Source organism: Fonsecaea monophora (assembly GCF_001642475.1).
Source record: "Fonsecaea monophora strain CBS 269.37 chromosome Unknown Scaff40, whole genome shotgun sequence".
In the NCBI taxonomy this organism is placed as follows: Eukaryota; Fungi; Ascomycota; class Eurotiomycetes; order Chaetothyriales; family Herpotrichiellaceae; genus Fonsecaea; species Fonsecaea monophora.
Window position 1 is genome coordinate 200282 of NW_019173971.1, and position 27711 is coordinate 227992.

General features: G+C 53.5%; 14 protein-coding genes across 14 annotated transcripts; 8 read left to right on the forward strand and 6 right to left on the reverse strand.

The window, feature by feature from the left end:
- Positions 1 to 2148: 2148 nt before the first annotated feature.
- On the forward strand, positions 2149 to 4056 carry AYO21_06047 (hypothetical protein; the record flags this gene model as incomplete). The annotated part of the gene is made up of 5 exons (XM_022656012.1): positions 2149 to 2334; positions 2392 to 2729; positions 2780 to 2889; positions 2938 to 3287; positions 3337 to 4056. 5 exons carry the CDS (start codon positions 2149 to 2151, stop codon positions 4054 to 4056), a joined length of 1704 nt encoding a protein of 567 aa, XP_022511724.1.
- A 755-nt stretch (positions 4057 to 4811) lies between these two features.
- AYO21_06048 (hypothetical protein) lies at positions 4812 to 6568 on the forward strand (the record flags this gene model as incomplete). Its single annotated transcript, XM_022656013.1, has 3 exons — positions 4812 to 5267; positions 5321 to 6307; positions 6362 to 6568. 3 exons carry the CDS (start codon positions 4812 to 4814, stop codon positions 6566 to 6568), a joined length of 1650 nt encoding a protein of 549 aa, XP_022511725.1.
- A 96-nt stretch (positions 6569 to 6664) lies between these two features.
- On the reverse strand, positions 6665 to 7430 carry AYO21_06049 (hypothetical protein; the record flags this gene model as incomplete). Its single annotated transcript, XM_022656014.1, has 3 exons — positions 6665 to 6783; positions 6868 to 7030; positions 7206 to 7430. 3 exons carry the CDS (start codon positions 7428 to 7430, stop codon positions 6665 to 6667), a joined length of 507 nt encoding a protein of 168 aa, XP_022511726.1.
- Positions 7431 to 7832: 402 nt separating this feature from the next.
- Positions 7833 to 8849, forward strand: AYO21_06050 (hypothetical protein; the record flags this gene model as incomplete). The annotated part of the gene is made up of 1 exon (XM_022656015.1): positions 7833 to 8849. One exon carries the CDS (start codon positions 7833 to 7835, stop codon positions 8847 to 8849), a length of 1017 nt encoding a protein of 338 aa, XP_022511727.1.
- A 417-nt stretch (positions 8850 to 9266) lies between these two features.
- Positions 9267 to 10606, forward strand: AYO21_06051 (hypothetical protein; the record flags this gene model as incomplete). The annotated part of the gene is made up of 2 exons (XM_022656016.1): positions 9267 to 10244; positions 10319 to 10606. 2 exons carry the CDS (start codon positions 9267 to 9269, stop codon positions 10604 to 10606), a joined length of 1266 nt encoding a protein of 421 aa, XP_022511728.1.
- A 42-nt stretch (positions 10607 to 10648) lies between these two features.
- Positions 10649 to 11126, reverse strand: AYO21_06052 (hypothetical protein; the record flags this gene model as incomplete). Its single annotated transcript, XM_022656017.1, has 3 exons — positions 10649 to 10842; positions 10935 to 10987; positions 11038 to 11126. 3 exons carry the CDS (start codon positions 11124 to 11126, stop codon positions 10649 to 10651), a joined length of 336 nt encoding a protein of 111 aa, XP_022511729.1.
- A 1272-nt stretch (positions 11127 to 12398) lies between these two features.
- AYO21_06053 (hypothetical protein) lies at positions 12399 to 15012 on the forward strand (the record flags this gene model as incomplete). Its single annotated transcript, XM_022656018.1, has 4 exons — positions 12399 to 13109; positions 13157 to 13824; positions 13887 to 14190; positions 14242 to 15012. The coding sequence occupies 4 exons, from the start codon at positions 12399 to 12401 to the stop codon at positions 15010 to 15012; spliced, it is 2454 nt and encodes an 817-aa protein (XP_022511730.1).
- Positions 15013 to 15453: 441 nt separating this feature from the next.
- AYO21_06054 (hypothetical protein) lies at positions 15454 to 16444 on the reverse strand (the record flags this gene model as incomplete). The annotated part of the gene is made up of 2 exons (XM_022656019.1): positions 15454 to 16338; positions 16394 to 16444. 2 exons carry the CDS (start codon positions 16442 to 16444, stop codon positions 15454 to 15456), a joined length of 936 nt encoding a protein of 311 aa, XP_022511731.1.
- A 528-nt stretch (positions 16445 to 16972) lies between these two features.
- Positions 16973 to 18763, forward strand: AYO21_06055 (hypothetical protein; the record flags this gene model as incomplete). Its single annotated transcript, XM_022656020.1, has 2 exons — positions 16973 to 18370; positions 18563 to 18763. The coding sequence occupies 2 exons, from the start codon at positions 16973 to 16975 to the stop codon at positions 18761 to 18763; spliced, it is 1599 nt and encodes a 532-aa protein (XP_022511732.1).
- Positions 18764 to 19154: 391 nt separating this feature from the next.
- On the reverse strand, positions 19155 to 20898 carry AYO21_06056 (hypothetical protein; the record flags this gene model as incomplete). The annotated part of the gene is made up of 5 exons (XM_022656021.1): positions 19155 to 19871; positions 19924 to 19988; positions 20051 to 20359; positions 20415 to 20546; positions 20625 to 20898. 5 exons carry the CDS (start codon positions 20896 to 20898, stop codon positions 19155 to 19157), a joined length of 1497 nt encoding a protein of 498 aa, XP_022511733.1.
- Positions 20899 to 21326: 428 nt separating this feature from the next.
- AYO21_06057 (hypothetical protein) lies at positions 21327 to 22284 on the reverse strand (the record flags this gene model as incomplete). The annotated part of the gene is made up of 3 exons (XM_022656022.1): positions 21327 to 21908; positions 21976 to 22053; positions 22114 to 22284. The coding sequence occupies 3 exons, from the start codon at positions 22282 to 22284 to the stop codon at positions 21327 to 21329; spliced, it is 831 nt and encodes a 276-aa protein (XP_022511734.1).
- A 409-nt stretch (positions 22285 to 22693) lies between these two features.
- On the forward strand, positions 22694 to 23871 carry AYO21_06058 (hypothetical protein; the record flags this gene model as incomplete). The annotated part of the gene is made up of 3 exons (XM_022656023.1): positions 22694 to 23344; positions 23402 to 23577; positions 23673 to 23871. The coding sequence occupies 3 exons, from the start codon at positions 22694 to 22696 to the stop codon at positions 23869 to 23871; spliced, it is 1026 nt and encodes a 341-aa protein (XP_022511735.1).
- A 427-nt stretch (positions 23872 to 24298) lies between these two features.
- Positions 24299 to 25123, forward strand: AYO21_06059 (hypothetical protein; the record flags this gene model as incomplete). The annotated part of the gene is made up of 1 exon (XM_022656024.1): positions 24299 to 25123. One exon carries the CDS (start codon positions 24299 to 24301, stop codon positions 25121 to 25123), a length of 825 nt encoding a protein of 274 aa, XP_022511736.1.
- A 248-nt stretch (positions 25124 to 25371) lies between these two features.
- AYO21_06060 (hypothetical protein) lies at positions 25372 to 27289 on the reverse strand (the record flags this gene model as incomplete). The annotated part of the gene is made up of 7 exons (XM_022656025.1): positions 25372 to 25419; positions 25487 to 25854; positions 25916 to 26518; positions 26573 to 26768; positions 26819 to 26904; positions 26956 to 26992; positions 27047 to 27289. 7 exons carry the CDS (start codon positions 27287 to 27289, stop codon positions 25372 to 25374), a joined length of 1581 nt encoding a protein of 526 aa, XP_022511737.1.
- Positions 27290 to 27711: the final 422 nt, after the last annotated feature.

Genomic DNA, 27711 nt, shown 5'->3' on the forward strand with positions numbered 1-27711 from the left:
GTGCTGTAATAGTCAGGGCAGGGTTGAATGTCGTGAGACGATGGATATGGGCCGGGAACTCAGAGAAATGTTCTCACTTATCTACTTGTGACTTGCCCCTTGTACACGGCAGATTGCAGAGAAGCTTGAGCCTGATAAGCCATATCCCGAAGGACGCATATTGACGTCAGGTTGTCGCATCCCCCAGTCTGGACCAGAAGCCAAAGTCGACTCTAGGTTTAATCCATAAGTATCGGTGGCACCTCCCCGCAAGTAACGGGATGATCCTGTCGCGCGTGTGCATCTAAGAGACTAGGCCCCCCGTTACTGCGATAAGTGGATTTCCCTGGGCCATTTCCGGTCGAGCTACCAGCCTCGATCCTACCCTCGGGTCACGTCCCGATACTCATGGGCGTGATATCGGATCCTCAGCCGGTGATCCCCAAAAGTTCCTGTGGTCTGTAGTAGGATTGGCCGAGGTCGTATGAAATGCACTTGATGTACGAGCTAGTGTGTCCATACTCTGGTCAGAAATGCCGAGGCAGCTAGGAGTCGGGGCTGCTGCACTGGATACAGGAAGTCCATGCGCAAGTCTTTTCGATGCTACAAAGAAATGCTAGAACCGCAGTCGGCGTGCAGTAGCTTGGGTGCGTTCATCTGGCGTGTTTCCGAAGCTGAAATTGAGGCAAGTCTCTCGAATATGGTGGAGACTCATAGTCTTGTACTTGCTCTTGTAGGTGTCATAGGAATAGTCTTCGATTCTAATTCAATTGCCATTCAAAACTTCAGTTGGTAGTGTCGACGGTGTTTGCAAGTGTGGGAGGAAATGATCTTTCAAGTCTCCGGTTCGTACCGACAAGCCGAATCGAAGCTTCACTAAGCCTTGCCAAGCCATACTAGACCCTGACATTTTAGTGAGAACTCGATCGGGTAACCTGCTATCTGCGGTCCAAGCAGTACCCGGAAGCTATGCCGAGGGCAAGTGAAGCGAGAGGTATATCAAAACTTGTGGAATTCTCTATCAATCTTCTTATCATCCTACCCATTATTTATCCGATCGATTCTCCGTCCCAGAGCAGATTTGATAAGGAGGTAGTAGCTAATTGTCTCTTCGTATCTCTCCGCCGATCTTTGAAATGAGAGGATGTGCACCACTGAATGAAAACCACCTGGTGTGAAGAACTTGACGCCCAATCCGTGTATCGCTATCGTCCCTCTCTCGTATCAACGGCCGGAAACTGAATGAAGGTCATGACTGAGTGACCAAGTTGTTGCAGTCAAAATTTCGATGGCGCTGGCTCTACGCCGTGCTGTCGGTTGTCCCAGATGTGATTGAAAACAGGCGTTGTCGAGGGCACGACGCCCTTCCAACTCGGTTCTCAAGATGCGCGTATCACAGACTGGCAGCATGAATCTTCTGTTAGTCGCTGACTTACCTGTCAAGCTCCAGGAATGCAGCTTACCACCTCTCGAAGGGGTGCTCTATCGTACCTATGCATCATGGCACACGGCTGACCTTGCCTTTACTACGCGTCGGGTTCCCAATCTGTTGCGCCGCATCACGTTCCTAGCTGAGATATCTCTCTGATGGCGATGCTGCCAGAAAGAGCCAAGAATGGAAAATGCGCTTTCGAGAGGACGAGTATCTTACATTCTGTCGCAACTCTGTGCCTTTCGTGATCGATTGGATTCTCCACCGCGACGCCCATTCTTCCTCAAAGCGTTTGACACACGGTGGCTGTGTAAGCGGGTGGCTGTGCAGATTCGGCCAGCCCTAGCATTCGTCAGAAGCAACATGATATATCTGGTGATCTGGTGACCATCGTGGCCCGAAGCATCACCTGGTATTTCTATGACACCACGACAAACTCTCTCTGCGATTTAGCATTGCATTGATGCTCAAATTTGCGACATATATCAGGGAAATGGCGATATCTTTAGTATCGAGTTCAAGAACCCATAACAGAAGCAAATTATACGCGGTCGACCGCAGATCGGGAGTCCACGCCCGAGGAGCCGAAAACCTACCAAGACGAATGCCGCTTCAGGAATACGCCATCTTAACATCCAGTCCAGCATTTACCATGTTAAATTCACTCAGTACACCAATTTTTCAAACATAGTATGCTTCATAAGTGCCTCATGGACTCTGGAAGCCCTCTTGGTAACATGGGTAGAACGTCTCAAGAGCATTCCCAATCCAACCATAATGACTTGGGTCCATTTTCTCCCGAACCACAAACGGCTTCGCAAAACACTGCAACAGATATCGAGGCACTCGAGACGCCGATAGTAGAGCAGAGCAAAGTGCATCGAACCACCTGGAGAATAGCCGCTACACTGGTCGCATTGTTCGTAAGCGTCTCGGCAGAAGCTTATAGCTAACCTGCGTTCTTACTGATACATGTCTAGTTGTCCTTGTTCGTTGCTGCACTCGATGCCACCATCACTGCTACAGCTACACCAGTCATCGTTCATGATCTCGGCTCAGCCGTCGGATATACCTGGATTGGGGGTGCCTATCTACTTGCGAATGCCGTGGGAGCTCCAATATGGGGGCAGCTGTCGGATATTTGGGGACGCAAAATGATCTTGCTGGGCGCCCTTGCAATATTCTTTGCGTCGTCCACCGTCTGTGCCGCTACCACAACGATGGCAGGAATGATTGTTGGTAGAGCTCTTCAGGGTTTCTCCAGCGTGGGCATTATATTAATCGTCCAAGTGGTGATTTCTGATCTATTCAGCTTGAGGTTGGTTTCCTCACCGACCTTTTCAGTCCAGAAGCCTAACCTTTCTCTAGACAAAGAAGTCTGTTCCTTGGACTGTCCCAAGGGGTCTGGGTTGTAGCTGGTGGCTGTGGCCCCATCATCGGTGGCTTATTTGCCTCTCTTGTAACCTGGCGCTGGTGTTGTAAGGGTCATGATGTTCGATGGACGTCCACATACTGACAGCGACCAGTTTGGATCAATTTACCCGTTTGTGGCTCGTCATTCGTCATGACGTTGCTCTTTCTGCGAGTTCAACACACGAAAACCGCGTTCCGAGTCGGAATGAAAGCCATCGATTGGTGTGGCCTCTTGACCTTTCTGGCTGCGATTCTGATGGTATTGATCGGACTCAACTTAGGCGGAGTCGTCTACCCGTGGACATCTGCAAAAGTGATCGTTTTACTTGTTGTTGGAGCTACCATGGTTGCCGTTTTCATCTTCTGTGAAGCCAGACTAGCCGAATATCCGTTGCTACCGCTCGGTCTCTTCAAGCAATGGTCTAATGTGGCTAGTCTGCTTGTGTGCTTCTCGCATGGTTTAGTATGATTTTCCTGCCCGAAGAGAAATGCGTTTGCTGACAGCGGTTCAGGTCTTTATGGCTCTGGAATTCTACCTCCCGTTATTCTTTCAATCCGTCAAGACAGCCACTCCGCTCAAGTCTGGTCTGTATGTCTTGCCCATGGCATTATGTACAGGGCTGGCTGGAGTTGCGGCCGGAATGATCATCCACCGTTTTGGTAGGTTCAGAGCGCTCATATGGGTTGGCACCTGTGTGATCTGCCTTGGAAGCGGCTTGCTCGTCATGCTTGACACGGAATCTTCGATTGCAACAGCCCTCGGAATCCAGGTTGTGATAGGCACTGGGTCTGGGCTTTTATTTCAGTCGCCGATGATCGCCATTCAGAGCAGTGTCGATCAGCAAGACGTCGCAACAGCGACTGGCACGTTTGCGTTTGTCCGAAGCACTGCCATCGCCGTATCGGTCATTATTACTGGTGTAATATTCCAAAGCTCCATCGATCAAAAGGCGTCTATGCTCGCCGAGGCTGGCCTTCCATCATCGATTCTGGAACGATTAACGGGCAAGGAGGCTGCGGCGAACGTCATGATCTATGCTGAGATAGGGGATCCTTCTCAGAAGCTTGCTGTGTTGCGAGCGTTTGCATGGTCGACGCGCCAGATGTTTATCGCCACCACCGCCTTCGCCGGCTTAGGCCTTGTTGCAGGTTTGTTCGTTAGACACGGTCATCTGAGCGAGGAACACACTGAAACAGTCACCGGAATCAAAGAAAAGACGCCAGTCACTTGAGCGCACAATCCTTATCAGGAACAGCATTAGCACACTAAGATAGCCGTCACTCTCGCGACAACGAAGGGTGAATATGCACATTTCCTCTGCGCCTATGCACTACCGAGGACAGCGAATCTAGAAATGAATCCTTCGGGTTGCGCAAAGCGAAAAAAAAAACCTTGTACGGAGGGACTCTTCACTCGAATATCTTGCTACCTCTACAACCCTCACAGATGACTGATTAGCACCAAAGTGATTGTGTATTCCTGTCAACTTAGAGGTTGGACGGATAGATACCGAAGGACGACGACGCCATCGTCAGCCTATCTTCGTGTTGTATACCATTCCACAACCAAAACTGACTCCGTTCCGGGTCATATCTGGGGTTAGCCCCAAGCGGCATCATCGCAATCTGCGAAGACGCCGGACCAAGCGAGTGACCGAGATACAAATGCTATTTTAGCGGATTCAGACCAGATAATCCCGAGTTCCCGTATCTGTGCGAAACAGCATATCACCAATACAAGCTATACGTCGGCCGTTCTCCCCGAGCCTGGTGGATACTAGCCTTCGAGTGCCATAATTCCAGATTTAGTCTAGTACGCCTTCGTCACTTGTGGACGCTATCATCAAGATATTGGACGTTATAGCTCTGTTGAAGTCAAGCGATAAGCAGCAGGTTCTCACAGTCCTTTTCTTCTCACCGTACTCCTAACTCAAAGGCACTTTCTTTGGCTGATTTGTCTTCCATTCGCAAAGACAGGAGTCTCAAGATGCTTCTACCGTCCACCACATTCTTGGACTTGGATAGTTTATCCAGAGTACTCAGTATCTACAAATGGATTGCTTTGCTTTTCCTGGGAGTCCCCTTACTATGGATTACCATTGACTATGTGAGAGTGCTACGATTGCGACGCCGGATGCCTCCAGGGCCGTTTCCCCTGCCCATCATCGGGACTGTCGGTAGGATTCCCATGTCAAAGCCCTGGATCACGTTTGAGAGGTGGGCAAAGGAGTACGACAGCCCACTGATCACCATCTGGACGGGCACCACCCCAACCGTGATTGCAAACGACTGTTGGAGCGCGTCGGAGCTCATGGACAGAAGGGCGAATATCTACTCCTCAAGGCCTCATATGGTCCTTGTCGGTGACATGTTTGACGAAAGCACGACGAATCAAACCTCTTTGGTCTATGGGGATCAGTGGAGGACTCATCGCCGGATCATGGTGATTGCACATGTATATCTTTTTCCTACCGGGTTGAAGCTGACCTGCTCTAGCATGCTGCTGTCGGGGCACAAGCTGTCCGAGCGTACCGCACTTTCCAAGGCAATGAATCTCGTGTGCTGGCTCTCAACATACTCGAAAGTCCTGATGACTATGTAAATTCTATCGAACGATACTCCACCTCAGTCGTGTCCATCGTTGGTTGGGGCCGACGAATTCAGGCCAACAATGATTACGTCCTAGGGATCGCCCTGTCCTTTGTCCAGAACGGTGCCGGCTTTTCTAGTCCTGGTCAATTTCTAACCGAGTCGTACCCATGGTTGTGCAAGCTTCCTGCGTGGATCTACCCGCTGCCTTCGATCCTGTGGAAGGAAGGCCAGAGGTCGCTCAAGTACTTTTACGCCCTTTCCCTGGAGGCTTCACTGTCAAAGATTGACAACTTCTCAAAGCACCTCATAAAATCACAGAAGCAATACGGCCTGAGCTACAAGGAAGTGGCCTCCTTGACTGGAAATCTGATAGGAGGTGGCGTGGACACAACGACCACGTCGACAATCTCCTTTATCTTTGCCATGTGCCTCTTTCCGGAGGTTCAGCGCAAAGCGCAGGAAGAGCTTGACCGAGTCCTTCCGGAGAGAGATCGCTTCCCTACCTGGACAGAGGAGAATCAGCTCCCGTATCTTGACGCCATTATCACCGAGAACTTCAGGTGGCGATCGGCCATTGTCCTAGGCGGGCCTCCGCATGCGCCCATCAAAGACGACGTCTATAACGGCTACTTGATACCCAAGGGAACCACCCTGATTGGAAACCTATGGGCCATCCACCGCAATCCGAGAGACTACCCGAGCCCGGATGAGTTTCGTCCAGAGAGATGGCTGAACGAGGATGAACGCCGACCGAATCCTACAAAGCGAGGCATCTTCACGTTCGGCTGGGGAAGACGCGCCTGCAGCGGCCAGCCCATGGCCGAGCAGGGCATTTGGTTCACGTGCGCGGAGCTACTGTGGGCTTTCAAGATGAGGGCCATTGATGAACATGTAAGCATTTTCAGATCCTGTCATGCCATGCCCGACACTGCTAACATGTACCAGGGAAACGATGTCAAACTAGATCCGTTCGCCTACGACGATCGATCCACGTCGCGTCCATTGCCTTTCCGAGTCGAATTCAAACCGCGATTCCGCGGCGTCGAGGACATTATAAGATCCGAAGCGAAGAGAGCACTCGCAGAGCTCGAGATGTACAACGGGGAGACTGCTGTGACGATGGACAACGCGGAACAATTCCTCAAGCAATAATAGCTTCGCGGATCAGGTCCTTTTTTTAATCGGGACCTGGAATCTCTTTGTTAAATATATGCCACGCGCCTTGAAATCTCCTCTCAACTTGGGAAACTATTCCCGTGCCCACGGGACCTGTGATGTAGGGATGGGCGACTTCTTTCCCGATTCAAAGTACGCCGACACCTCGTCGATGAATTGACGTCTCCTTCTCGATCCCGTTGCCAGCATGGCTAGAGTGGCACGTTAAATCTTGCCTTTCACGCGGGTTGTTCCACGCTTTGAGATGGGAAGGGAAAGGGGGTTCTACTACTCACCAGGATTGACGTCGCTCGTGTATTCACCGTCCATGACTAAGAGTGTGTAGCCCTTGCAAAATCCGTAAGTGATGGGGAAGAGCCGGATGGTGGTGACGACGCCGATGTATTCGAGAGGCAGCTTTGACCAGTTTGTGCTGAACTTGATCATGTAGTCGAGGTGCTGTATGGATTTCCACGTCAATCAGTCAATCAATTAATCGATCACCACTGCGTAGAACCTTGACGAACAGCTCCCCCCACACACACACCCTCCTCACAGAGGATGAAGGTTTTGGGATCATATCAAGCCATAGAGAGAGAAAAACAAAAAGGGGGGGGGGGGTACTTTGCCATACATCCAACGCCTCAACTCGGCAAATGATTTCATGCTCGTCCTTGAAATCCCACCGCACAAACTGCGTCTCCTCGCCCTTGTCGTCGTAGATCTTTTCCGCCTTTTTCAGACCCGAGTGGATGGGCTCCCACTGGTGGATTTTGGAGACGAGAGCCCAGACGTCGTGGACGGGGGCTTTAATGACGCCGGACTCCTTCACGTAGGCCGCGAGGGGAAGGAAGCTCATCTTGGCCAGTACTGAACAAAAAGGGGATTTGTGCGTGTGAGACGCCTTGGTCGGTATTGTCGTTGATGGTGGCTTCTTGTTGACGGCTACATGGTTCCCGATGGTAGTACGAGGTATATTGTCCTGGTATTTGATCGTGTGTAGCGTTCGGTGCTTTTCCCGAGCTCTCGGGGCGTGGCAGGGCGATCTCCAAGTCCCAACTAGGCTGCTAGGCAACTCTGTATACTGAAGGCGGACCTCGCGGAGAACTGGCTCGGCAGGTCTCGGGTTTGTCATTATCTGTTTCTCAAAGTCAAATGGTCGCTATGACCAAGAAAGAACCGGTGAAGCGGCAGAGAGGCAGGACACCGACGTCAAACACGGAATGCTCCAAGGGGGGTTGATGGAACTATTATGGACGAAATGTCTCTGCCACCGCTGATTACGCTCGAGGAGCATTTCGTCTCCTCTCACCTGCTGTCTCATCTCTCCGAAATCTACTCGGAACAGCTGAAGCACCTCCCAGATGTAGCGTCCAAGCTGTTGGACGTGGGCGACATCCGGCTGCGGGACATGGACACGAATGGCATCTCCTTGCAGATTGTCTCCCATGGCCCCGGCCCAAGTACTCTGCCGCTGGCACCGTGCCGACAGGCCAACGACCAGCTCAGCGAGGCCGTGAAGAAACATCCCACGCGATTCGCAGGGTTCGCCGTCTTGCCCATGGCTACTCCCGAAGATGCAGCCGGCGAGCTCCGCAGGTGTGTCGAGGAGCTGGGATTCGTGGGCGCCCTGATCGACAACCACGTCCATGGCAAATACTACGACGCGCGCGAGTTCTGGCCTGTCTTCGAGACGGCATCGGAGCTGGACGTGCCCATATACCTCCACCCCATCTACCCTACAGAACAGCAGCAGCAGTTGATCTACCAGGGCAACTACAGCATCGGGGCCGAACGCGGCATGGGCTCCAGCAGTTTCGGCTGGCACCAGGACTGCGGGCTGCACGTGCTGAAGCTCTTCGCGTCGGGTTTATTCGACGCGTACCCCAAGCTCAAGATCATCATCGGGCATTTTGGGGAGATGCTCCCATTCATGCTGGAGCGCGTCGAGAAGCTCTGCGTCCGCTGGGGCGAGCGACGGCGGGGTTGGCGACAAGTCTGGGACGAGAACATCTGGGTCACGACCAGCGGTGTGTGGAGTCTGGCGCCCCTGGCATGTCTTTTGCGGAACACCGCTGTCGACAGAATCCTGTATAGCGTGGACTATCCCTTTGAGAAGAATGAGAATGGGCTGAAGTGGATCAAGGAGTTGCAGGAGAGCGGTATGGTTACGCCGGAACAGCTCGAGATGATAGCATTCCGGAACGCGGAGCAATTGCTGCGCGTCAAGGCCGGGAGGAAGGTCACGACAGCGACAGAGAGCGCTATGTCTCAATGAGCCTTTAGGAGTAGATGCTGGAGGTGAGAAGAACCCCGGTCTGGCTGTAATTGATTCCTTGGATGGCTCCCACCCTGAATAGTACCTGCTGTGGCAGCCTGAATAGAGAAAAGCGATTCCAGGTGGATTCCCTCGGCGCACGTAGCTTCTCGAGCTCGTACATTCGGCGTCCAGGCCTGCCGGTCGCTATAGGTCCCCAGAGCCGGAGGTATCGATCCGGCATTATGTGAGGAAGACGGAGTATTTCGGACATGAGGCCATCCCAAGCCCTGTCCATGCGAGGCGCTGTTGTGATTTGTCGCATTAAATACTTGATACATGGGCCATGTATATAAAAGCCACATATTGCGTGCACCTGAATTCCATTCTTAACTTGTCTGATACTCGCCTACGATTACTTTTAAGCCTATCGACAACATGAGTACGTTTCAGAGCAGCCTCGAGGCTAGGATCGCCGAAGGTCCCAAAGGCATCTTGTCTGCCGTGGTAGTGGGATTCGGTCGAGATGGAAAAGGTAAATGGTGGCCTTTGCAAGTTCCAAGCGACAAGAAACCTGAGCTCACAGACTCTCTAGATGTGGTGATGCGCTACGAGAAGAGCGCGGGTCGACAGAGCTGGAGTTCGGATACACCAGCGTCTCTGGACAGTACCTTCTGGGCGTTCTCTTGCACGAAGCTCCTCACCACCATTGCCGCTCTGCAATGCGTCGAGCGAGGCTTGGTGACGCTGGACACCGAAGTGGCGACCATCCTGCCGGAGCTCAAGGACCCTCAGATCGTCGTCCCGGACGGAGACTCGTTCACGCTCAAGCCCGCAACGGCCAAAATCACGCTGAGACACCTGCTCTCACACACCAGTGGGCTGAACTACGACGCCATGAACCCGTTGACGATCGCGTGGAGAAAGTCCCGAGGCGAGGCGCCCCTCGTCTTCAGTGGCCGCGTCAAGGACTCGTACTCGACGCCGCTGCTCTTCGAGCCCGGCGAGGGCTGGGTCTACGGAGGCTCCATCGACTGGGCCGGTATCCTGGTCGAGAGGCTCAACGGCAACGTCAAGCTCGGCGAGTACGTGGAGACGAACATCTTCAAGCCGCTGGGGATGAAATCTTCCACCTTCGACATCAAGAGCCGGCCGGACATCCAGGACAAGTTGCTGGAGATGAGCTACCGGGGCAGCGACGGCCTCCTGGTCCCCTCCACGTCGCCCTATACCGGCTCCTCCGCCGAGCATAGCGGAGGGATGGGCCTTGTGACGAGCGTGGCGGACTTTGCTGCTGTACTGATGGATCTGATCAGGGAGACGCCGATCCTCCTCAAGAGCGAGACTGTTGAGCTGATGTTCAAGCCTCAGTTTCCCGTCGGGAGTGCTCAGCACAAGGGACTCCTTTCTCAAGATGTAAGATATGCCCTTTTCCCCTTTAGAGACCTTGCGTATTCGCCTTCGACAGGTTCACTAACGATAATGACTAGTCCCTACACAAGCAACTCACGGGGATCGAAAGTGGCGATGCTTCCACTCCCATCAGCTTCGGCCTGGGCGGCCTGATCACGTTGGAAAAGGTGCCCAACCTCCCCAAAGGCACGCTAACATGGAACGGCATGCCCAATATTGGGTGGTACGTCAACCGCGGTCTGGGTCAGGGAGGCTTGTTCGTCACCCAGATCTTGCCGGCAGGAGACGAGATCAGTGTGCAATTACTGGGCCAGTTGGAGAGAGATGCGTGGAAGGCCTACTACGCGCACCATGGCGGCGAGTAGAATGCCATTAGATACACAACTACCCATAGTAGAAAGACCGTGTTATATGGACGGTCTCGCAGGCCTCCAGAACGGATAGACTTGCAATTTCTCCCAGTCCCAGACTTTCCCAGTAACTAGAACGTCGCGCTTAAGCCGTTCCAAAATCTCCTCCTTGCTCTCTGCGTATGCGAGCATACAGCTCCCCGCCATGGACATGGGTTTCCCAGCCAAAGCAGGCTCATCCAGGAGAGCGCCTGTGGTTCCGTTTTGATTGTTCCAGATCAGCAAACTTCCAGGGCGGAAGGAATCAAATTCCAACGCGGCGCGGATAGACGTATGTACATACCTCCAAACACCCAGAACCCAGCAGGATCGTTCTTGCGGTCCTCGCCGTGTTTACTGGAATGGTCAGCGAGAAGGTATTTTGGAGACTGAAAGGTCTTACTCACGGGAGGAGTTCTCTTCTTCGATCCGCAGTATCGGGCAGGTCGTGGACGACGATCAGCCATTCCGACTTTTGGGGAGGTGCTGTCGCCATTGTTCTTGCACGGGTTGTAGGGATATACCCAGTTGAAGTGTACAGGTGATGATGATGAAGATGTGTATATAGACCGCGTATGAGTCGCATATAGTTCCTTATGGACTAGCAGCTGTATGGTTGTGAGGGTTGTGCAGTATGAATGTCGGGTTCCTTGTTGCCCTTCAGCCTCTGTCTGACCGGGTCCTGGATGTGTTGCCGATGCAAGGCTGAACAGGGGTTCACTAGGCCATGCCTCGTACCCGCGCAGTCAACGCCATCCGCTATTGCCATTGGTCAAGATCCTGTTCACACCCTCTTTTCAGCACTGACAGTCTCCACAAACGCGGCCTCGCAATTCATCGGCCGAAAAACCCGAAGTGATCACAAGTCCTAGATGGCACTGACTTGGCTGCTGTGGCGGATCCGACTTGGTAGAGATCCAACCCAGAGTCCATGGTGATATAACAATTGTTCACTCGGGAATGTACTCAGGTCAGGAGGCTGTGTGGTATTCTGTGCGTAAATCGTTTGTGAAGGATTGAGTGGCATCGTGGAGGGGAAGGGCATTTGTGGTATCCATCGCCCCGGGCTCAGATGTGCTCATGCCAGATGATTGTGCCCGGTAGATGCCGTACATTCAATGTTGGGAATAATTCGTCCACAGTCCATCGCTCGAGGCTATCGATAGGACTCTGTGTCAAGCTTGATATGGGAGGCGAAAACATTTGCCGTCGTTCCAGTATCCGAGTGTATCAAAGCTTGTCAATGGGTGGGCACGGATAAGGTCTCGTAGATTTTCAAGACACTGGCCATCCGTCGTTGAGCCATTTGCAATTGTGGGTGTGTCGTCGATAAGTCTAGGCCTAGCCACTGGTTCAGGGCCCAAGCACCCAAGAAGAAGGTGGAGGAGGGAAACTCTAGTTACCCCGCTCCACGCCAATACGCCAATGCTGCCTGCGCCCCGTGCCCCTGCGGTCGTGTGTGCGAAGCATCCTAGGCACTCTCAACCTCCCAAGCCTCCCCTGCGCCAATCTACGTTCGCCCTCAACTCTCTCATTTCGACGTCAGCCAAAATATGTTCTGAGTACCTAAACTACTACGTCCACCTGCAATACGGTGCTCATTCCACATCCCATCACAATTGGCGCTGCATTTGATATTGCCGCCCCCCAACTCAGGCCACGATTGTTTCACGTCCTCTCAAATCCTCCCAGACCTCGTCCCGCATGGTATGACACCCGGGGCTACTCCGCCAAACAGCGTTGACAGCTAGCCGTTCCTTGGGCCATAATGGGCTCTCGAGATCCTTCACCTGCAGAACTGCAACTGCACCCCCAGGCCGGCAGCACCACCACGAACCAGGACAGCGAACGTCCCTCTGCACAACCACAACACCCTCAACAGGAACCTGGCCAAGAAGAGGATGAGCCTCAGACAGGACCAAAAGATGCCATCCAACCTCGGGTGTGTGTGACATGTCGCCGTCGCAAGGTCAAATGCGACAAGAGGCAACCCTGTCAAAACTGTGTCAAGACTCGCACCGAATGTGTGTTTCCATTCAAAAAGTCGGCCGTGGAGCGCCAGACTGCTGCCGATGCTGAACTGTTGCATGAGTTGAGGAGACTGGAGCCATTGTTCCAATCTCTGGTATCCAAAATCAACGACGATGGTGCTGGTGCCGTGGAACGATCCCTCCAGGCCATCACCAGCGCTGCCATGGAGGCTGCTGCTCCTCCTCCTCTTCCTCATCCTCCCCCGCCTCCTGTCATTGTAGAGCAGCCCATCCCTCGCGCCATTGCGCATCCTATCGAGCCACCAGCAAACAGCCCCATGATTCTGGATTTGCCAAGTCTGCACGGCTCGCCTATGACCATTAACTCAATGTCCGGGTCGGAAACTACCCCGTGGAGCCCCTACGGCACGACTGTTGGTAAGCTGGTCAAGGATTCGGGGAGGCATCGCTATATCAGCGGTTTGTTTTGGGACTCTCTACATACAGAGGTGAGTGTACTGAGCCGGTCATGATTTGTGCTCACCCAAATTCGCAGGACGACGATAGCTTGTCCGACTCTGCATCCGATACATCTGATGATCCGGCGGCGGACGATTTGGTCGATGACCAGCTCTATCTTGGTCACGCCCCCACGGGGAGAAGTGATCTTCGGTCACGACATCCACCGCAACAACATCGCTTTCGGGCGTGGCAACTGTTCCAAGAAAACGTTCAACCTTTGGCCCCAATATTGCATCTTCCCACTGTTGGACCATTGGTCGTGGAGGCGCTGAAATCTGCAGACGAGCGTCCCCTTCCACCTCGCATCGAACCGTTGATTTTTGTCATTTACTATGCCGCCGTCACCAGTCTGACCCCAGAGGCGACCCGGCAGGAATTCGACGCTGATCAGGCCATCCTATTGAAGAGGTACCGTGTTGGCCTCCAGGGTGCCCTTTCACGCGCCAAACTACTGGATACCGACGAGATCCTCGTCTTGCAAGCTTTTGTTTTGTTCTTGATCATTCTGAGACCACACGATCCCAGCCTTTCCTGGAATCTCACGGGGTTGGCGGTGCGTCTGGCTCAATCGAGAGGCATGCATCGAGACGGGAGCTTCCTCAAGCTTTCAAAGTTTGATTCAGAAATGAGGCGAAGAGTGTGGTGGCACATCTGTCTACTGGATGCTGCCTCATCTGAAGATCACGCCTGTACGCCCACCACGTAAGTAACCCCATACAGACCCTCGGAGGGGTACTCCGGTCTAACAAACTTTGGCCATATAGTCTGGAAATCAGTAGTTTCGATGCCGCACTGCCTTGCCGGGTCAACGACTGCGACTTGTTCCCAGACATGACAGAGTACCCTCCTGAACGTGAAGGATTTGTGGATTCTTGCTTCGCCAATGCCCGCTATCGATTTGCGGACATTTGGCGGACTGTAATTGACAAACGACGCCCCGCTGGTGCGGACGGTAAAAGCTTTGCATCAATGACCATGCCAGAGAAGGTGAGCTGGGTGGAGGACCAGCGGCAAAAGCTAGAGAACGAGTTTCTTCATTCCACCCCCAACGACCATCCTCTGCAATGGGTAAGATCAAGTGCCCAATCTGTAATGCGACCACGAGCTGAAAACCTCCAGGTCACCGGGACTATCGTGAAGCTTCTGATCTGCAACCTTCGCCTTTTTGTTTATAACCCGCTGTCGCAAAACAACTTGCTGACCGAGGAGGAAAGAATCACGGCTTTTGTGGAGGCTGTTGCAGCCTTGGAACATTCCTACAGCCTCAGAACCGACCCGAGAGCTCGCAAATGGGCATGGTTGCTCAGTTGCTATCACGAGTGGTTTGCTTTGGCCGTGGCATTGGCCGAAATGTGCTCTTACCCTTTGAGAGACCACGTCGAGAGAGCTTGGCGAATTGTGGAACAAAGTGTAGTTCTCAGGTGGAACTCGTCGCGAGACCACAGGCGCGCTCATCAATGGCGCTCCATCATCAAATCCCTAGACAAGGCCAGGGCAGAGAGGAAAAAGGCTCGAAAACGCCGCCGCTCAACCTCCTCTTCTCAGGCAATCACACGAACCGCCAAAATTGCAAAGTACGCCGCGCATCCCTCAATTGCGCCACCATCGGCCCAGAATGCTTTACAGGTGGCCCACGGGTCAGATAGTACAGCACAGACATTGGTCCAGAGACCTGACTCAATCGGACTCGGGGATGTGGATATTCACGAGGGCGGCCCTTTTGGGACGTCCAACATGCTTCACTTTGATGCTGACCTTCCCGATGACAGCCAGACAATGGATCCATTCCTGGGGACGGATTTCGATCCAAGTTTTCTCGACATGAGATCATTTGAGAATCTTCTACATACTCCTCAAGCGGCGGGGTCCCATTACCGCGATCCTGGCTAGAACTATATCTCTGGGGGAGTGAATGTCAGGGGTATTGTGGACGTCTCGATGCAGGACCAAAGGACCAAGATAGCTGTCTTACTCGTCTTCAGCAGCCCTCAGAATCGACCACTCTTGGCACGGATACAATCAACCTCCCATCAGCTCCGCCGCGGCGCTCCGAGTAGGAAGGGATTGCCATTTTACACAAACATTCCGCACAAGTCGCACGGTGGCTCACATATAACAGTGCGACGGCAGTGATTTGGTCACAGCGCCTTATGCTGGTGGTTGGTGTCTCAGAAGAAGATCTTTCAGCTTGTCGCGAAATGAAGGATAACATCAGCGCTACAGATCCGCCCTTGCTGGAGCCCTTTACGTTCGAACACACCTAGTCCCAGCGCGCGGCCGAGCAGGACAGCTGTATCCCTGGTCATAGCACCTCAATGGCAGCAAAGCGGTTCATTGACGAACGAATCTCGCCAAGTATTGGTCCAGTTCGGGTTCGGTCAATTCGGAGATGCCGAGTGCCTTGTTGTCGTTGTTCTCATACAGGCAACCGAAATCCGGTGCAAAGGCCCCGCGGATTGCGTAGGCGTTGAACACCCGCAGGCTGAAAATGCCCTTGGCCGCTTCTTCTTGGACGTCTTGGACCAGCTGGGCCGAGTCGACTGAGATGGCAGTCCATTCCTTGCTTGGCTCGAGTTTCTTTGCGATTTCCAACAGACGTTTCTGGGAAATGGCAACCTCGCTAATCCGAACAGGTCGATTGCTGAACTTTTCAGGTTGCAGCAGGATCTGGACAACTGCATGGCTAATGGCCGACAAGGTTGAGGTGGAAAATTTGTGGGCGCCGCCGTCGTAGATGCGAATTGTGTTGGTTTTGAAGTCGAGGATGGAACCGACTCGAAGACCAAAATCGAGGATCACGTTGTTGTATATATACGTGTATATCAATCGACTCTTGGATGCTGCTTCCTCCAGATATGCTTCCAGGGCCACTTTGCCCTTGTATATCGGAAACGCGGATATCTTTGTGTTTTTCAAATCTGCCCCAAATTCCGAAGGGATGAAATGCTTGACGCCAGCAGCCACTGCAGCGTCAATCAGATTGTGCTGGATGCGTGCCGTGTCTCCTTTGCCAATGGCCGAAACCACTGCGTCTTGGGCACGGAGGGCGTCGGTGAGGCTGTCGACCGAATCATAGTCGACTTGTTTGTACTTGACACGGTCATTTTCGACGTGGCCATTGCCATTGCTATGGACTGAGCGAGTGAGAACTGTCACATCGAAGCGGCCAGACTCGGACAGCGCCTTCAAGATGGCTTGACCGACGAAGCCAGAGGCCTGTCAAAGTCAACACCCACAGCATATTAGAACGAGGTCAGCCAGAATCACTCACCCCGCATAATGCCACAGTCTTGATTGTAGAGTCTGCCTTGTCAACGGCCATGGCGTACAATCGAAATATTGTGCTGGATTTGGATGCGGCGAAGTATTTTCATAGACACACCACTATAGCGGATGCACTTGGTGGAACATTGAAATGCGTGTACCTACATACTCACAGCACAATCTCGTGAACCTCTCATGCACATCGTGGCCAGCCGGTGGTAGGTGGTGAACGGCCGCCTCGCCTGCATCGCCCCGAGAGACTCCGTATGGGGTTGGAACGGGGTTTGAGGGACGCTCGGGCAAATCTATCAGCAGCCCGAACCCCTCGAGTACGGGGCAGTTGGTAGTCCATGTCTGGGCCCCGTGCCGCCCGTCACGGTCCAGCAAAGGGCAAGAGGCAAGATAATTCGACCAGAGCTTTGTGTGAGGCGTCGTTCTCAACGTGTGTTCCTTGTCGAGGTACGTATGTATTTCCCCTCCCTAAACCGCGAAAGAAATCGAATGGTGAATTGACTCTCTAGAATATCTCGTGTACGGATAGAGACCTGGTCTGAATCATTCTACAAGTTGTATAGGAGACTCCACCATGGAAATTCGCAAGACTGGCCTTATACTGTGTGTCGTTGCGGCCATATACACTATCGTGTGGCTATACCGAAAAGTCACATCGCCAGAATGGTCTATTCCAGGCCCCTGGCTCGCACGCTTCTCACGGATCTGGTACTTCTGGCACGTACGGGCAGGTTCATTCCACCACGAAAACATTGAACTGCACCGAAAGTACGGCCCCATTGTTCGCGTCGGGCCCAACTTGTACTCGATCGCCGCGCCAGACAAGGAGGTCTACGGAATTGGATCCAAGTTTCGCAAGTCGGACTGGTACGAGGGCTGGAAACATCCCAGCCCTGACAAATGGGCCCTGTTTGCCGACCGGGACATACGCAGGCACGCCGAAACCCGGAAGCGATTCCAGGGCCTATACAGCATGAGCGCGCTGCTTTCGTACGAGAAATACGTCGACGACTGCACCGCCATCTTCGACCAGCGGCTGACCGAGTTCGAGAGGTCGGGCGAACAGGTCGACATGGCGCACTGGTTCCAGTGCTACGCCTTCGACGTCATGGGGAACCTGACGTACTCGGAGCGGTTTGGGTTCTTGGACCGCGGCGACGACATCGCCGGCACGATCGCCGCGCTGGAGAAGTCGGGCGTCTATTCGACCCTGATCGGCATCTACGCCTGGCTACACCCGTTCGTGTACCGGGTCATGGAGTTCCTCCCCAACAACGGTGCTTCGGGGAGGACGTACCTCATGAACTTTGTGCAGCAGAAGATTGACGCGCGAGAGAAAGAGCGGACTGCGGAGGGTACGAAACCGACGACAACAACAGCAAAGCATATCCAGCAGAGCCAGCTCGCCCAGGAGCAACAGGAACAGACGCCGCGAGACTTTCTCGACAAGCTCCGCGACGGACACCTGGAGAACCCGCAGCAAGTGACCAGATACCACATGTTCATGATGGGCCTCAGCAACATCATCGCCGGCTCCGACACGACCGCGGTGTCACTCTCGAGCGTGCTATTCCACTTACTCACCAACCCGCGCACGCTGGAAAAGTTACAACGCGAAATCGCCGAGTACAGAAAATCACGGACATCCGTCCAGGAGGACGGTGATGCACCGACCCTCCCGTTCAAAGTCACCCAGGACCTCCCCTACCTGCAGGCCGTCATCAAGGAGGCCCTCCGCATGCATCCCGCCACGGGCCTGCCACTGTGGAGGGTCGTTCCTGCTGGGGGCGCCACCGTGCTGGGCCACTACTTCCCTGCGGGCGCGATCGTCGGCGTTAATAGCTGGGTGGCACATCGGAATGAGGAGGTCTTTGGCAACGATGTCGGCCAGTTCAGGCCGGAGCGGTGGATCGAAGCGAAAGAGGGGGGTGATGTGGAACGGTTGAAGCGCATGGAGGCTTTTTACATGCCGGTATGTCCAGATCGATAAGCGATATCACTCTCTATCCCCAGATTCCTATCTCCACTATCCCCATCCCTCTCTTTCAACTATCCATCCTTCCACCTATCCTCCTTTCCCACTGTGTCCTTGTCTCCCTTTCTTCTCCTCTTCATTTGAGTTTGGACACCAAACATAGCTAATCCTGGACATATGAGTACACAGTTCGGCCTCGGCTCCCGCACCTGTCTGGGCCGCCACATCTCCACGCTCGAGATGAGCAAGCTGGTCCCGCGCCTGGTCGAGCACTACGATTTTGAGCTGGCCATGGACCCTGCTGATTGGCGCACAGTCAATTACTGGTTCGTCCGGCCGGAGCGGTTTCCCGTCCTGGTAAAGCGAAGGGCTTCGGTGGGGGCGTCGTAGGTATGGTTTGTATTGTCGGCTACGTTGGAGGGAAGTAAGTGAGGCTTCTGAGCCTGAGGAGAGAGGAAGAGGGGAGGGAGAAGGAAGAAGATACTGTGACAACGATCTGGGCGACACGACTCAGCCTATCACATTGGAGAGGATATGCTGAGGTAGGAATATCGTATAACTATGTATTTTCATAAATAGTCCCACAAAAGAAGAGCGATATCATTTATTGTAGATTCATTTTCCCATATACGCCGCCTATGTATATGCATGTATGTATGTGATGTGATATGTCTGTCGACAACAATACCTTCCTATTATATAACATTGCACTTTTGCTTCGTTTGCTTGGGGTTTCAATGTGTTACATCAAAGGGCCCGGACATGGCTTTTAAACCTCACGCTACGCGTCTTTGACAAGTTTCGACCGATCAATGCGAAACATGGCGATCAAGGCCTCCTTGGCCTTGTCCATATTCAGCCCCTTTTGCTTCTCGGCGATCTGGCCCGCGCTGTCTCTCAGCTTGGTCCGGACGTGCGACCACTCGAGGGTTTCGTTGGTGCCCTCGACGGCGACGGGGCGGAGCTTGCCGTCCTTCTTGCGCCACACGCCGTCGATCATGACGGCCTCGACGTCGCGGACGTCGCTGTGCCGGACCACCGCGGTGAGCGGGTCCGAGTCCGCCACGCAGCTCATCCCCGTGCTGTGCAGCGTGTCGAAGACGACCAGGTCCGCCAGCTTGCCCTCGGCGAGGGACCCGATCTTGTCGCCCAGCTGCACGGCGCGCGCGGCCCGGATCGTCGCCGCGTTGAACGCCTCCTCGGCGCTGCCGCGCAGCGTCAGTGCCATGGCCCCCTGCTCGACGTTGGGCAGGTTACTCTGCTGTCGCGCCATCTGCAGCGCCGAGCGGGCGAGTCCGAGGATCGACGACGTGTTGTTGGTGTGGCAGTCGACGCCGAAGCTGAAGTTGACGCCGGGATGGAACGCGATGGGCCAGCCGAACCCCATCTGGGACTCGGTCTCGGGCGTCGAGGACACGGGTACTTGCGATGTGACGAGTAGATCGGTTTCTTGGGCCGTGAGTCCCGTGGCGTGGGAGAGGAGAATGTCCGACGGAGACTTGATCAGTCCGTAGGCGTTGAGGGTGTTGATTAGAGGGTGTTGACCTTACATGAGGTAAACGAGTTAGTCTTTGGTTCGCCATGAGCATTGTAAGGAAGTTGGTCTTCTTCGTCACTGGAGAAAGTGCGCACCAGCCGCGGGGATGGGATCACGCATAGATAGGTAGCTATACATACCAAAGGTAGCATTCTTGGCATAATGACTGGTGAAGTTTTTGACGCCCGCGTTTCTCAACGCTTCAAAGATGCCCGTCACGGCCTGCTGCGGCAGGAAATAATAGTCAAACGCGAACCCGAGCGTCACGCGGCCGTGGCCAAAGGGCTGTTTCGCCGCGAGTTCGAAGAGATGGTCCATGGTGGATTTGGGCATGATGTCCATGGACGGCTCGCACGTGTCTTTGTCCCATTTGGTGAAATACGGTGCGTGACCGTAGGCGAAGATGGAGCGGATGCCAGATGCACATGTTGCTGCTAGAGCTTTGCTGACTGGTTCGCTCTGGTTAGAAAGGAGTAGCAGTAAGGCTGTCCGAGAGGGACTCACCGTGTTCTCTGGTTTGACACCCGTGCGCGTGGTCGAGCACAAACGTTGTCCCCGCGTCGATGGATTCCAGCGCACCGCCGAGCTGGCCCCAAAAGATGTCTTGCGGGCTGTACACGTAGCTCTGCCAGAATCCTGTCGAACTGGTCAGCACCCCGCGACTTGAACCAGATCCCAGAAAAGAATACAGGAAACTTGTCGCTCGGCACCTACCACTGGGAATATAATCAAACACCGACTGTTCGGCGTGTCGACCCTTCAACTGCGTCTGCCACAGGTGATGATGCGTGTCGATGAAGCCAGGACTGATAATCTTGCCGCGACAGTCGGTAATCGCCGCGCCCGAGGGAGCAGACAATTTCTGTCCGATCTTGACGATCTTGTTGGCCTGGATGAGAATGTCGGTGTTGCGGAGCACCTCGACGTGGTCATTTCTGCCGTGGTAGAGAACGGTGCCTCCTTGGAGGAGAGTTGTAGCGGCAGCCATCTGTTTCTTCTGGTGGTCCGCGCCGGCGAAAAATAAAACTCGTGTCGAGGGTACCGCGGATATATTGCAAAAAGGGCAGAGGTATAATTACGAGTAGAGCTCTGCAAGTGGTTAAGACTTTTGCTTTCGCTGAAGCCGCGAATGTCCAATCATATCCCAAGACGCCGTGAACAAAAAGTACGCTGCCAGCGGGATCCGCCTCGCCGCATCTTGGTAAAAAGGGGGGAAATGGCGCGGGGTGTGTCGGCCGGTCGTGCCGAAAGGAGGAACAGCCAAATGATTGGTCAGATGAGAGCCTTGCACGTGATGCTGCCGAAAATGGCAAGTATTGACCCCCCATCTCATATGTAGGTTCTACGCAGCTACAGTTTAACCCATGATGCACTATGATAAAGAGGAACCGATGTAGAATTAGTGCGTCAAGGGTACTAGGAGAAGACCATCTTGTTGTGTATCGAGCCTAACCCATCGATAGTCACACTGACTACATCGCCGTCCTTCAAGCACCCGTTCGAATGCCACCCAACACCCTCCGGAGTCCCCGTCATTATCACGGTCCCACGGCGCAGAGTCCGCCCGTTCGAGCAGAACGCAATGAGCTGCTTGCAAGTCCAGATCATCTCAGACGTCGACGCCTCCTGCCTGACGCTCCCGTTCACCTTGGTCACCAGGTGCAACTTCTGCGGGTCGGGAATCAGCTTCGGCGACACTAAATAGGGTCCGATGGGCCCGAATTTGTCAAACGACTTTGCATAGCCCATCTGCCAGCCCGACACGTCTGGGTTGTTGTAATACCGTGCCGAGACGTCGTTGCCGACGGTATATCCCAGGACGTAATCCAGGGCTTGGTCTTCGGGGATGTTGATCCCGTCTTTGCCGATGACGAGGGTCAGTTCGCCCTCGTAGTCTAGCAAGCTCTGTGCATCTGGAGGGATGGGAATATCCTCGAGAGGTCCTGCAAGTCGGTCTGGAGGTGTGGCGAACACCACAGGCTTCTTGGGTGGGGTGAACTAGAGAGTCATGTCAGCAGGCGACCAACATCTTGCATTTGTAGGACGAAAGAGAAATGTACCGTACCTTCGTCTCACGAGAGTGAGAGTGATAGTTCACACCGGCACAGAGTACTAGCGGAGTAGTGCCGAGAGGGTTAAGCAGCTTCAAAGGAGGTTCAGTATGGCACTTGCTTCTCACACACAGAGAGTGATGGGGCCATACTTTGTGCACTACCGCCTTTTGAGACGATATCTGGAACCCGGATTCTAGATCACCGGAAACCAGTTGAGCTTCTGAACCTTCAATGGCCTTCACGTCGACCTCTTGATCAAGGTTACCATACTGTGTTGCGCCATTTTGATCGATAAATCGAATGAGTCTATCAAACGACATGATGGGACCGGAGTTCACAAAGTGGCTCTTGGTTCGGTCTGGGTCGCAGGTTCTAGGCAGTAAACGTCTACGGGTGTTAGGGGGTATTGAAGTATAGTTGTACGGCCTGTTCTGGTGTTGTGTCATGCAGTGGTCCAGATCCGCGTCCGGGACGCCCCCCAAGTATTTCGGCCTCGTTTGCCGCGACTGGCCGAAATGGGATAGTCGAGCTTGACTGCGGTCAGCGGGGCCCGTTACCGTTCTACCGATGATATTACAGCTCAGGCCGGGATGGGAGTGGCCACCGAGGGATTTCAAGCCTAGTAGCCCGTACATGCACCTTCAATTCCTCTCATTAGTCGACAACGAGGTTTCTTCACCATCCAGACCAAATACTCTTACCTACGGTATCTCTTTTCTGTGACCAGCCATGGCGGACAAGATCTTGATAGACCGTCTCTCGCACTGCCGCTACGGCCACACCGATCTCCAAAAGGCCAAAAAGTTCTTCATCGACTTTGGCCTGATTGTGGAAAAGGAGACGGACGAGAAGATCTATTTCCGCGGATTCGGCAAGGATGCTGTCGTCTACGTCGCCGAGCAGACTCACGACGGCAAGCGACGGTTTCTCGGGGGTGGCTGGATCGTGCAATCGCTGGCGGATTTGGAAAAAGCAGCAAAGGTACCTGGCGCGACGCCGGTGCATGACTACGAGGGTCCAGGGGGCGGCAAGTGTGTGATCATGCCGGACATCATGGGCGAGGATATCACGCTCATTTGGGGCCAGACGGACCGGACGATCGATGAGCGAGAGGCCCCCAAGCCGGTCAAATGGAATACGTGGGAGGATAAGCGTCGGTATGGAGAGTTCCAACGACCGGAACGGGCGAGTCCTTCCAAAGTGCACAAGTTGGGCCACTATGGCTTCGAGGTCGATGTCTCTCGACTTCCCGAGGTGGTGGACTGGTATTGCAAGACCTTCAACCTCAAGGAGACAGATTCTCTTCGGCACGAGCAGAGTGGGAAGATCATCATGACTTTCATCCACATTGACAAGGGGAAGGAATATGTCGACCACCATGTAAGTGATCGTCGTTCTCAAGCCTCGTCATCACGTTAGCTAAGTGTGTCGGTACAGAACATCTTCATCGCCGGCGGCCCGATCGGGGAGGGCATCAAAGCACACCACAGCAGCTTCGAGGTCGACGACATGGACAGCCAGCTGGTTGGCCACCACCACCTCCAGAAGCAAGGCTGGATCAACGTATTCGGACTCGGCCGTCATGTACTGGGGAGCCAGATTTTCGACTACTGGTAAGTTTATCTGCCTGCCTGCCTGACTATCCTTCCGTGTATACGTACACTTCTGTCTACCCATCTCTGCCGTTATGCTAATATTCGCGCTTTAGGTTCGACTCCTCTGGATTCCTGGTCGAGCACTACGTTGATGGCGACCTGGTCAACGAGGACAAGCCGCATGAATTCGAGCCTGCGACGGCGGCAACGGTCGCGAGCTGGGGTCCCGACATCCCGCGGGCATTCTTTTCCAAGAAGCTCGAGGACGTTCCGGGTCTCACGGATATTCCTGTCGTCCCTGCCGAAGCTTAGGAAAAAGTCAATAGTTGAAGGGTTACGTTGTGTAGAGTTGGTTTAGTCGAATGCGAGTATACGTCTATAATGCAACCGAATGTGTTTTGTTTATGCCATACCAGTTTGACATGCCGGGTGAAGCCGAGACCGTAACTACGTAGTATTCTCTGCATTCCGATGTTGCTATGCACATGCTGACTTCACGTCGATACGGAGTGAGGCAAGCGGTGCGTCGGTCTGTAGATAGGAAGGCTATACCCGCAAGTCGGCGGCTCGGCCGATCGGATCTATATCTTTATGAACATGGTATCAGGCCGTCATTTTCCGCGCAAAGCATGGAACGGCGTTCTGAATCACATGTTACAGCTCCAAATATGATCACATCCTCGTATCTTTTGATCTCCTATGAGCACCTCCCTTAGAAGCGTTCGTTGCCTCGACTACAATGGGGTCTACCGGAATAAGCACGGCCCAGACGATGATTGGGAAAATCGCCGTCGTTTCAGGATCGTCCAGAGGAATCGGCGCAGCCATTGCTTTGGAGCTGTCCAGTCGAGGCGCCTCGATCGTCCTCAACTACCCTTACCCCGATCTCCAGGCAGAATGCGACAGTGTGGGCGCGCAACTCAAGACCGACTGGATCTCCGCCTGTGCTGACCTGTCCACCGTGGATGGACCCGCGGATCTGATCCGTCAGGCCGTCGAGCGGTTCGGCCACATCGACATCCTCGTCAACAATGCCGGCTGGGTCCCCCTGGCGCCGCTGTGGGAGTCCGATGTCGAGACGTGGGACAAGGCCATGTCGCTGAACGCACGCGGGGCGTTCCTGCTCACAAAAGCCGCACTGCCTCACCTCACGCCGTACACACCTTCGAACCGTCTCGACGCAGCCGGCGCGACGAACGGATCACGCATCATCATCGTCGGCTCCGCAGCGTCACGCACTCCCCGCGAGAACCAGGGCATCTACGCCGCCACGAAGGGCGCGCTTGACTCGATGCTGCGCGTGTGGGCGAAAGAGTTGCCGCCAAAGTACGGCTGCACGGTCAACGCGGTCGGGCCTGGGCCGGTGTTGACCGACGCGTTCAGACAGAATCTGGGCGAACACTTTGACGAGGTGCTGGAAGCCGCCTCGCGGGAGACGCCGGTCGAAGGAGCTTTTGCGGCGGTGGAAGATGTCGCTTGGACTGTGGCGTTTCTGGCCGAGGAGAGATCCAGGTTCATCAATGGGGCATTCATGCTGCTCTCGGGAGGAAGATATATGCAATAGATAACGATGCCGTGATTTTCAGGGTGTCAACATTGTAGATAGTGGCGCTATGGACCTTTCAGGTCTTGAAATCTCGTATTGTAGCCCTCTTTCAGGTTGATCCCAAAGTGCAAGAGCATTTCTGTGTTTCAATACAGCACCTCCAAGACTTGTATTGATCTCTGTACATAATATCTATCCAAATTCCAAATCACCTTTCCCCCCATTCCTTTCCGCACCGAATCTATCATCACGCCACTGCAATCGATCTAACATCTCTTTTTGAAAGAGAGCTCCCATTCCGGATCTGGTGCAAGCTGTACAATGAACATTAGCTCCAAGGACCACAAAACGAATAGAATGGATGTCGCCAGCAACACTTACAATTCCTTCGTAGATGACGTTCTCAGGCCTGGCCTGGCTGGTCGGGTACTTGACATCGTACCTCGTCAAGAATTCAATCATGATGAGCTTCATTACAATATCGGCCATAAATCTCCCCGGACAGGCGTGTCGGCCGTAGCCCCAGGCAAGGTCGTACTTGCCCACCGTGACCAACTGGTGTTTCTTTGCGTTCTCTTCACTCTCCAATCGCTTTCTGTAGAATCGGAACCCATCGAATTGTTCTGGAGACTCAAAGTATTGGCCGTCCATGTTGATAGCTCCGGTGGGAATGACGAGCGTGGCACCCCTGGGGATGCGCATCCCGTTTGAAAGTGTAAGAGGTTGCATTACTCGTCTTTGGTAGGATGCTTTCAGTTGTTAGATCAAGTCTCTTCGTAACATATGGTCTTTCTGGATGCGGCAACTTACTCAAGTCAGGCGAATTGAGACGTTGAGTCTCTTTCAAAAAGCTGTCGAGCTTCAAGAGTCGGTCCAGGGCCTGCTTCGTCCAAACACCACCAGATGACTGCAGAGTTTGCTCAATTTCTTCACGGAGCTCGGGGATGTATTCGGGATATCCGGACGCGTCGATCAAACACTGCATCACAGTTGCAGCCTGAGCCTGGATTGCCGCCACGCACAGATTCATCTGGGCAATAGTGTGGTACTCGGTATCGTTGATGGAGTCGGAGTATTGGCCCGATGTGAGGCAGTCCATCAGCGACGGCGGATCGTTCAGAGGTTTGTTGCCATTTGCCTTCTTCTTTCGCAGAGACTCCGACACGATCATTCTACCCTCTTCGAACTGTTGCCATGCTTGTCTTCGACCGTCGACAAATCGCCACACCAGCGGACGAAGTGATTTTGGCCATTTCTTCAAGTTGGTGATCCAGTGCTCCACAGTTTTGATATAGACGGCAGCGACATCGAGCCATCGATCGTCCCGAGCAGCAGCCTCACCGAGAAACATTCTCGCACAGATCCTCGAGACTAGTCTATTTAGGGGCACATAGGGCTTGGTAGTAGTCCAAGCTGTGGCTCAGGTCAGCGTGTTCTACATATCATACATGCGTTAGAGTTACTCACATTCACATTCTCCGATGGGGAAATATTCACAAATCCAACGATGGATAGTTGGGACATATTGTGCTGGAGTAGTATAAGTGACTGTCTCGTCAAGGAGGAAGGACAACATACGCAGCAGTGGATTGAAGTCTCTGATGTAGACCTGGATCTGTGCCTCTGTAAGGTTTCCTAGTTTGGTATATTCCTTTAGGGTAAACTAGATACATGTCAACGATCCGTATGTCCAAAGATGGTGTAGTGATTCACCTGTTCCTCTAGGAAGGCACCGAACGTCAAAGTCCTATGGCCTTTCAGATCGTCCAGATACTTCAGTGGAAGAACAATATTAGTCCCTAATATGTCTCGTTAGCACACCCCCTCTGACCTCTAAGCATATTACTCACCTTCGGTAGTGTTGATCCCAAACACTTGGTCCTTGAACTGAATAGCCATCTGTCAGCATTTCTTCTCTATCATATTTTGGTCGTCCCATACCACTCGATACCCGTGGATCAAGAGCTCTCTCGTATCATTGACATAACGCTCAATCCGATCCTTTTCATTCGGCAGTTCTTCCTGCAAAGCGATCGGCAGGTCAGGCAGCTTGTGGGCTCCAGTGCCTTTGGCGAGCAGGGCATTGAACAAAGCTATGACAATCAGAACCGAGATTGAGGCCAGCACCGCCAATTGGCCTGTCCGAATGTTGCCTGTAAGCGGTGACTCCAGCAGCGACCACATCTTGCTTGAACAGTCACGATCGAGAGAAATATCCACCCGCTTCGTCTAACACACAACCAGCGCCTTCAGCGGACACAATGTAAAGAAAAGCCTGAGACCTCACGCATCTTGTCTATCTGATCAGAAAACCCTTCATGGCCGAATAAGGCAATGCGATTCGATGCCTGGTAGGGACAATTAGGCAGGAGCTGGACCCGGAGCAGGGTCCGACAAGATACTCAGCATCACGAATGCAGAGGTGAGTCTCGGCAAAGATGGGAATTCGCCCTTCGGGGCCGACACCAATCATATCACTTCTTGGGATACGGGACGCCAGAGGATATCTGACTTTCTGGCTCCACCACGGACGAACTGGTGTCGGTACCGATGTCCCAGATACACCGACCGATACACGCAGCTCTGGCAAGAATCTGGGCCATCTA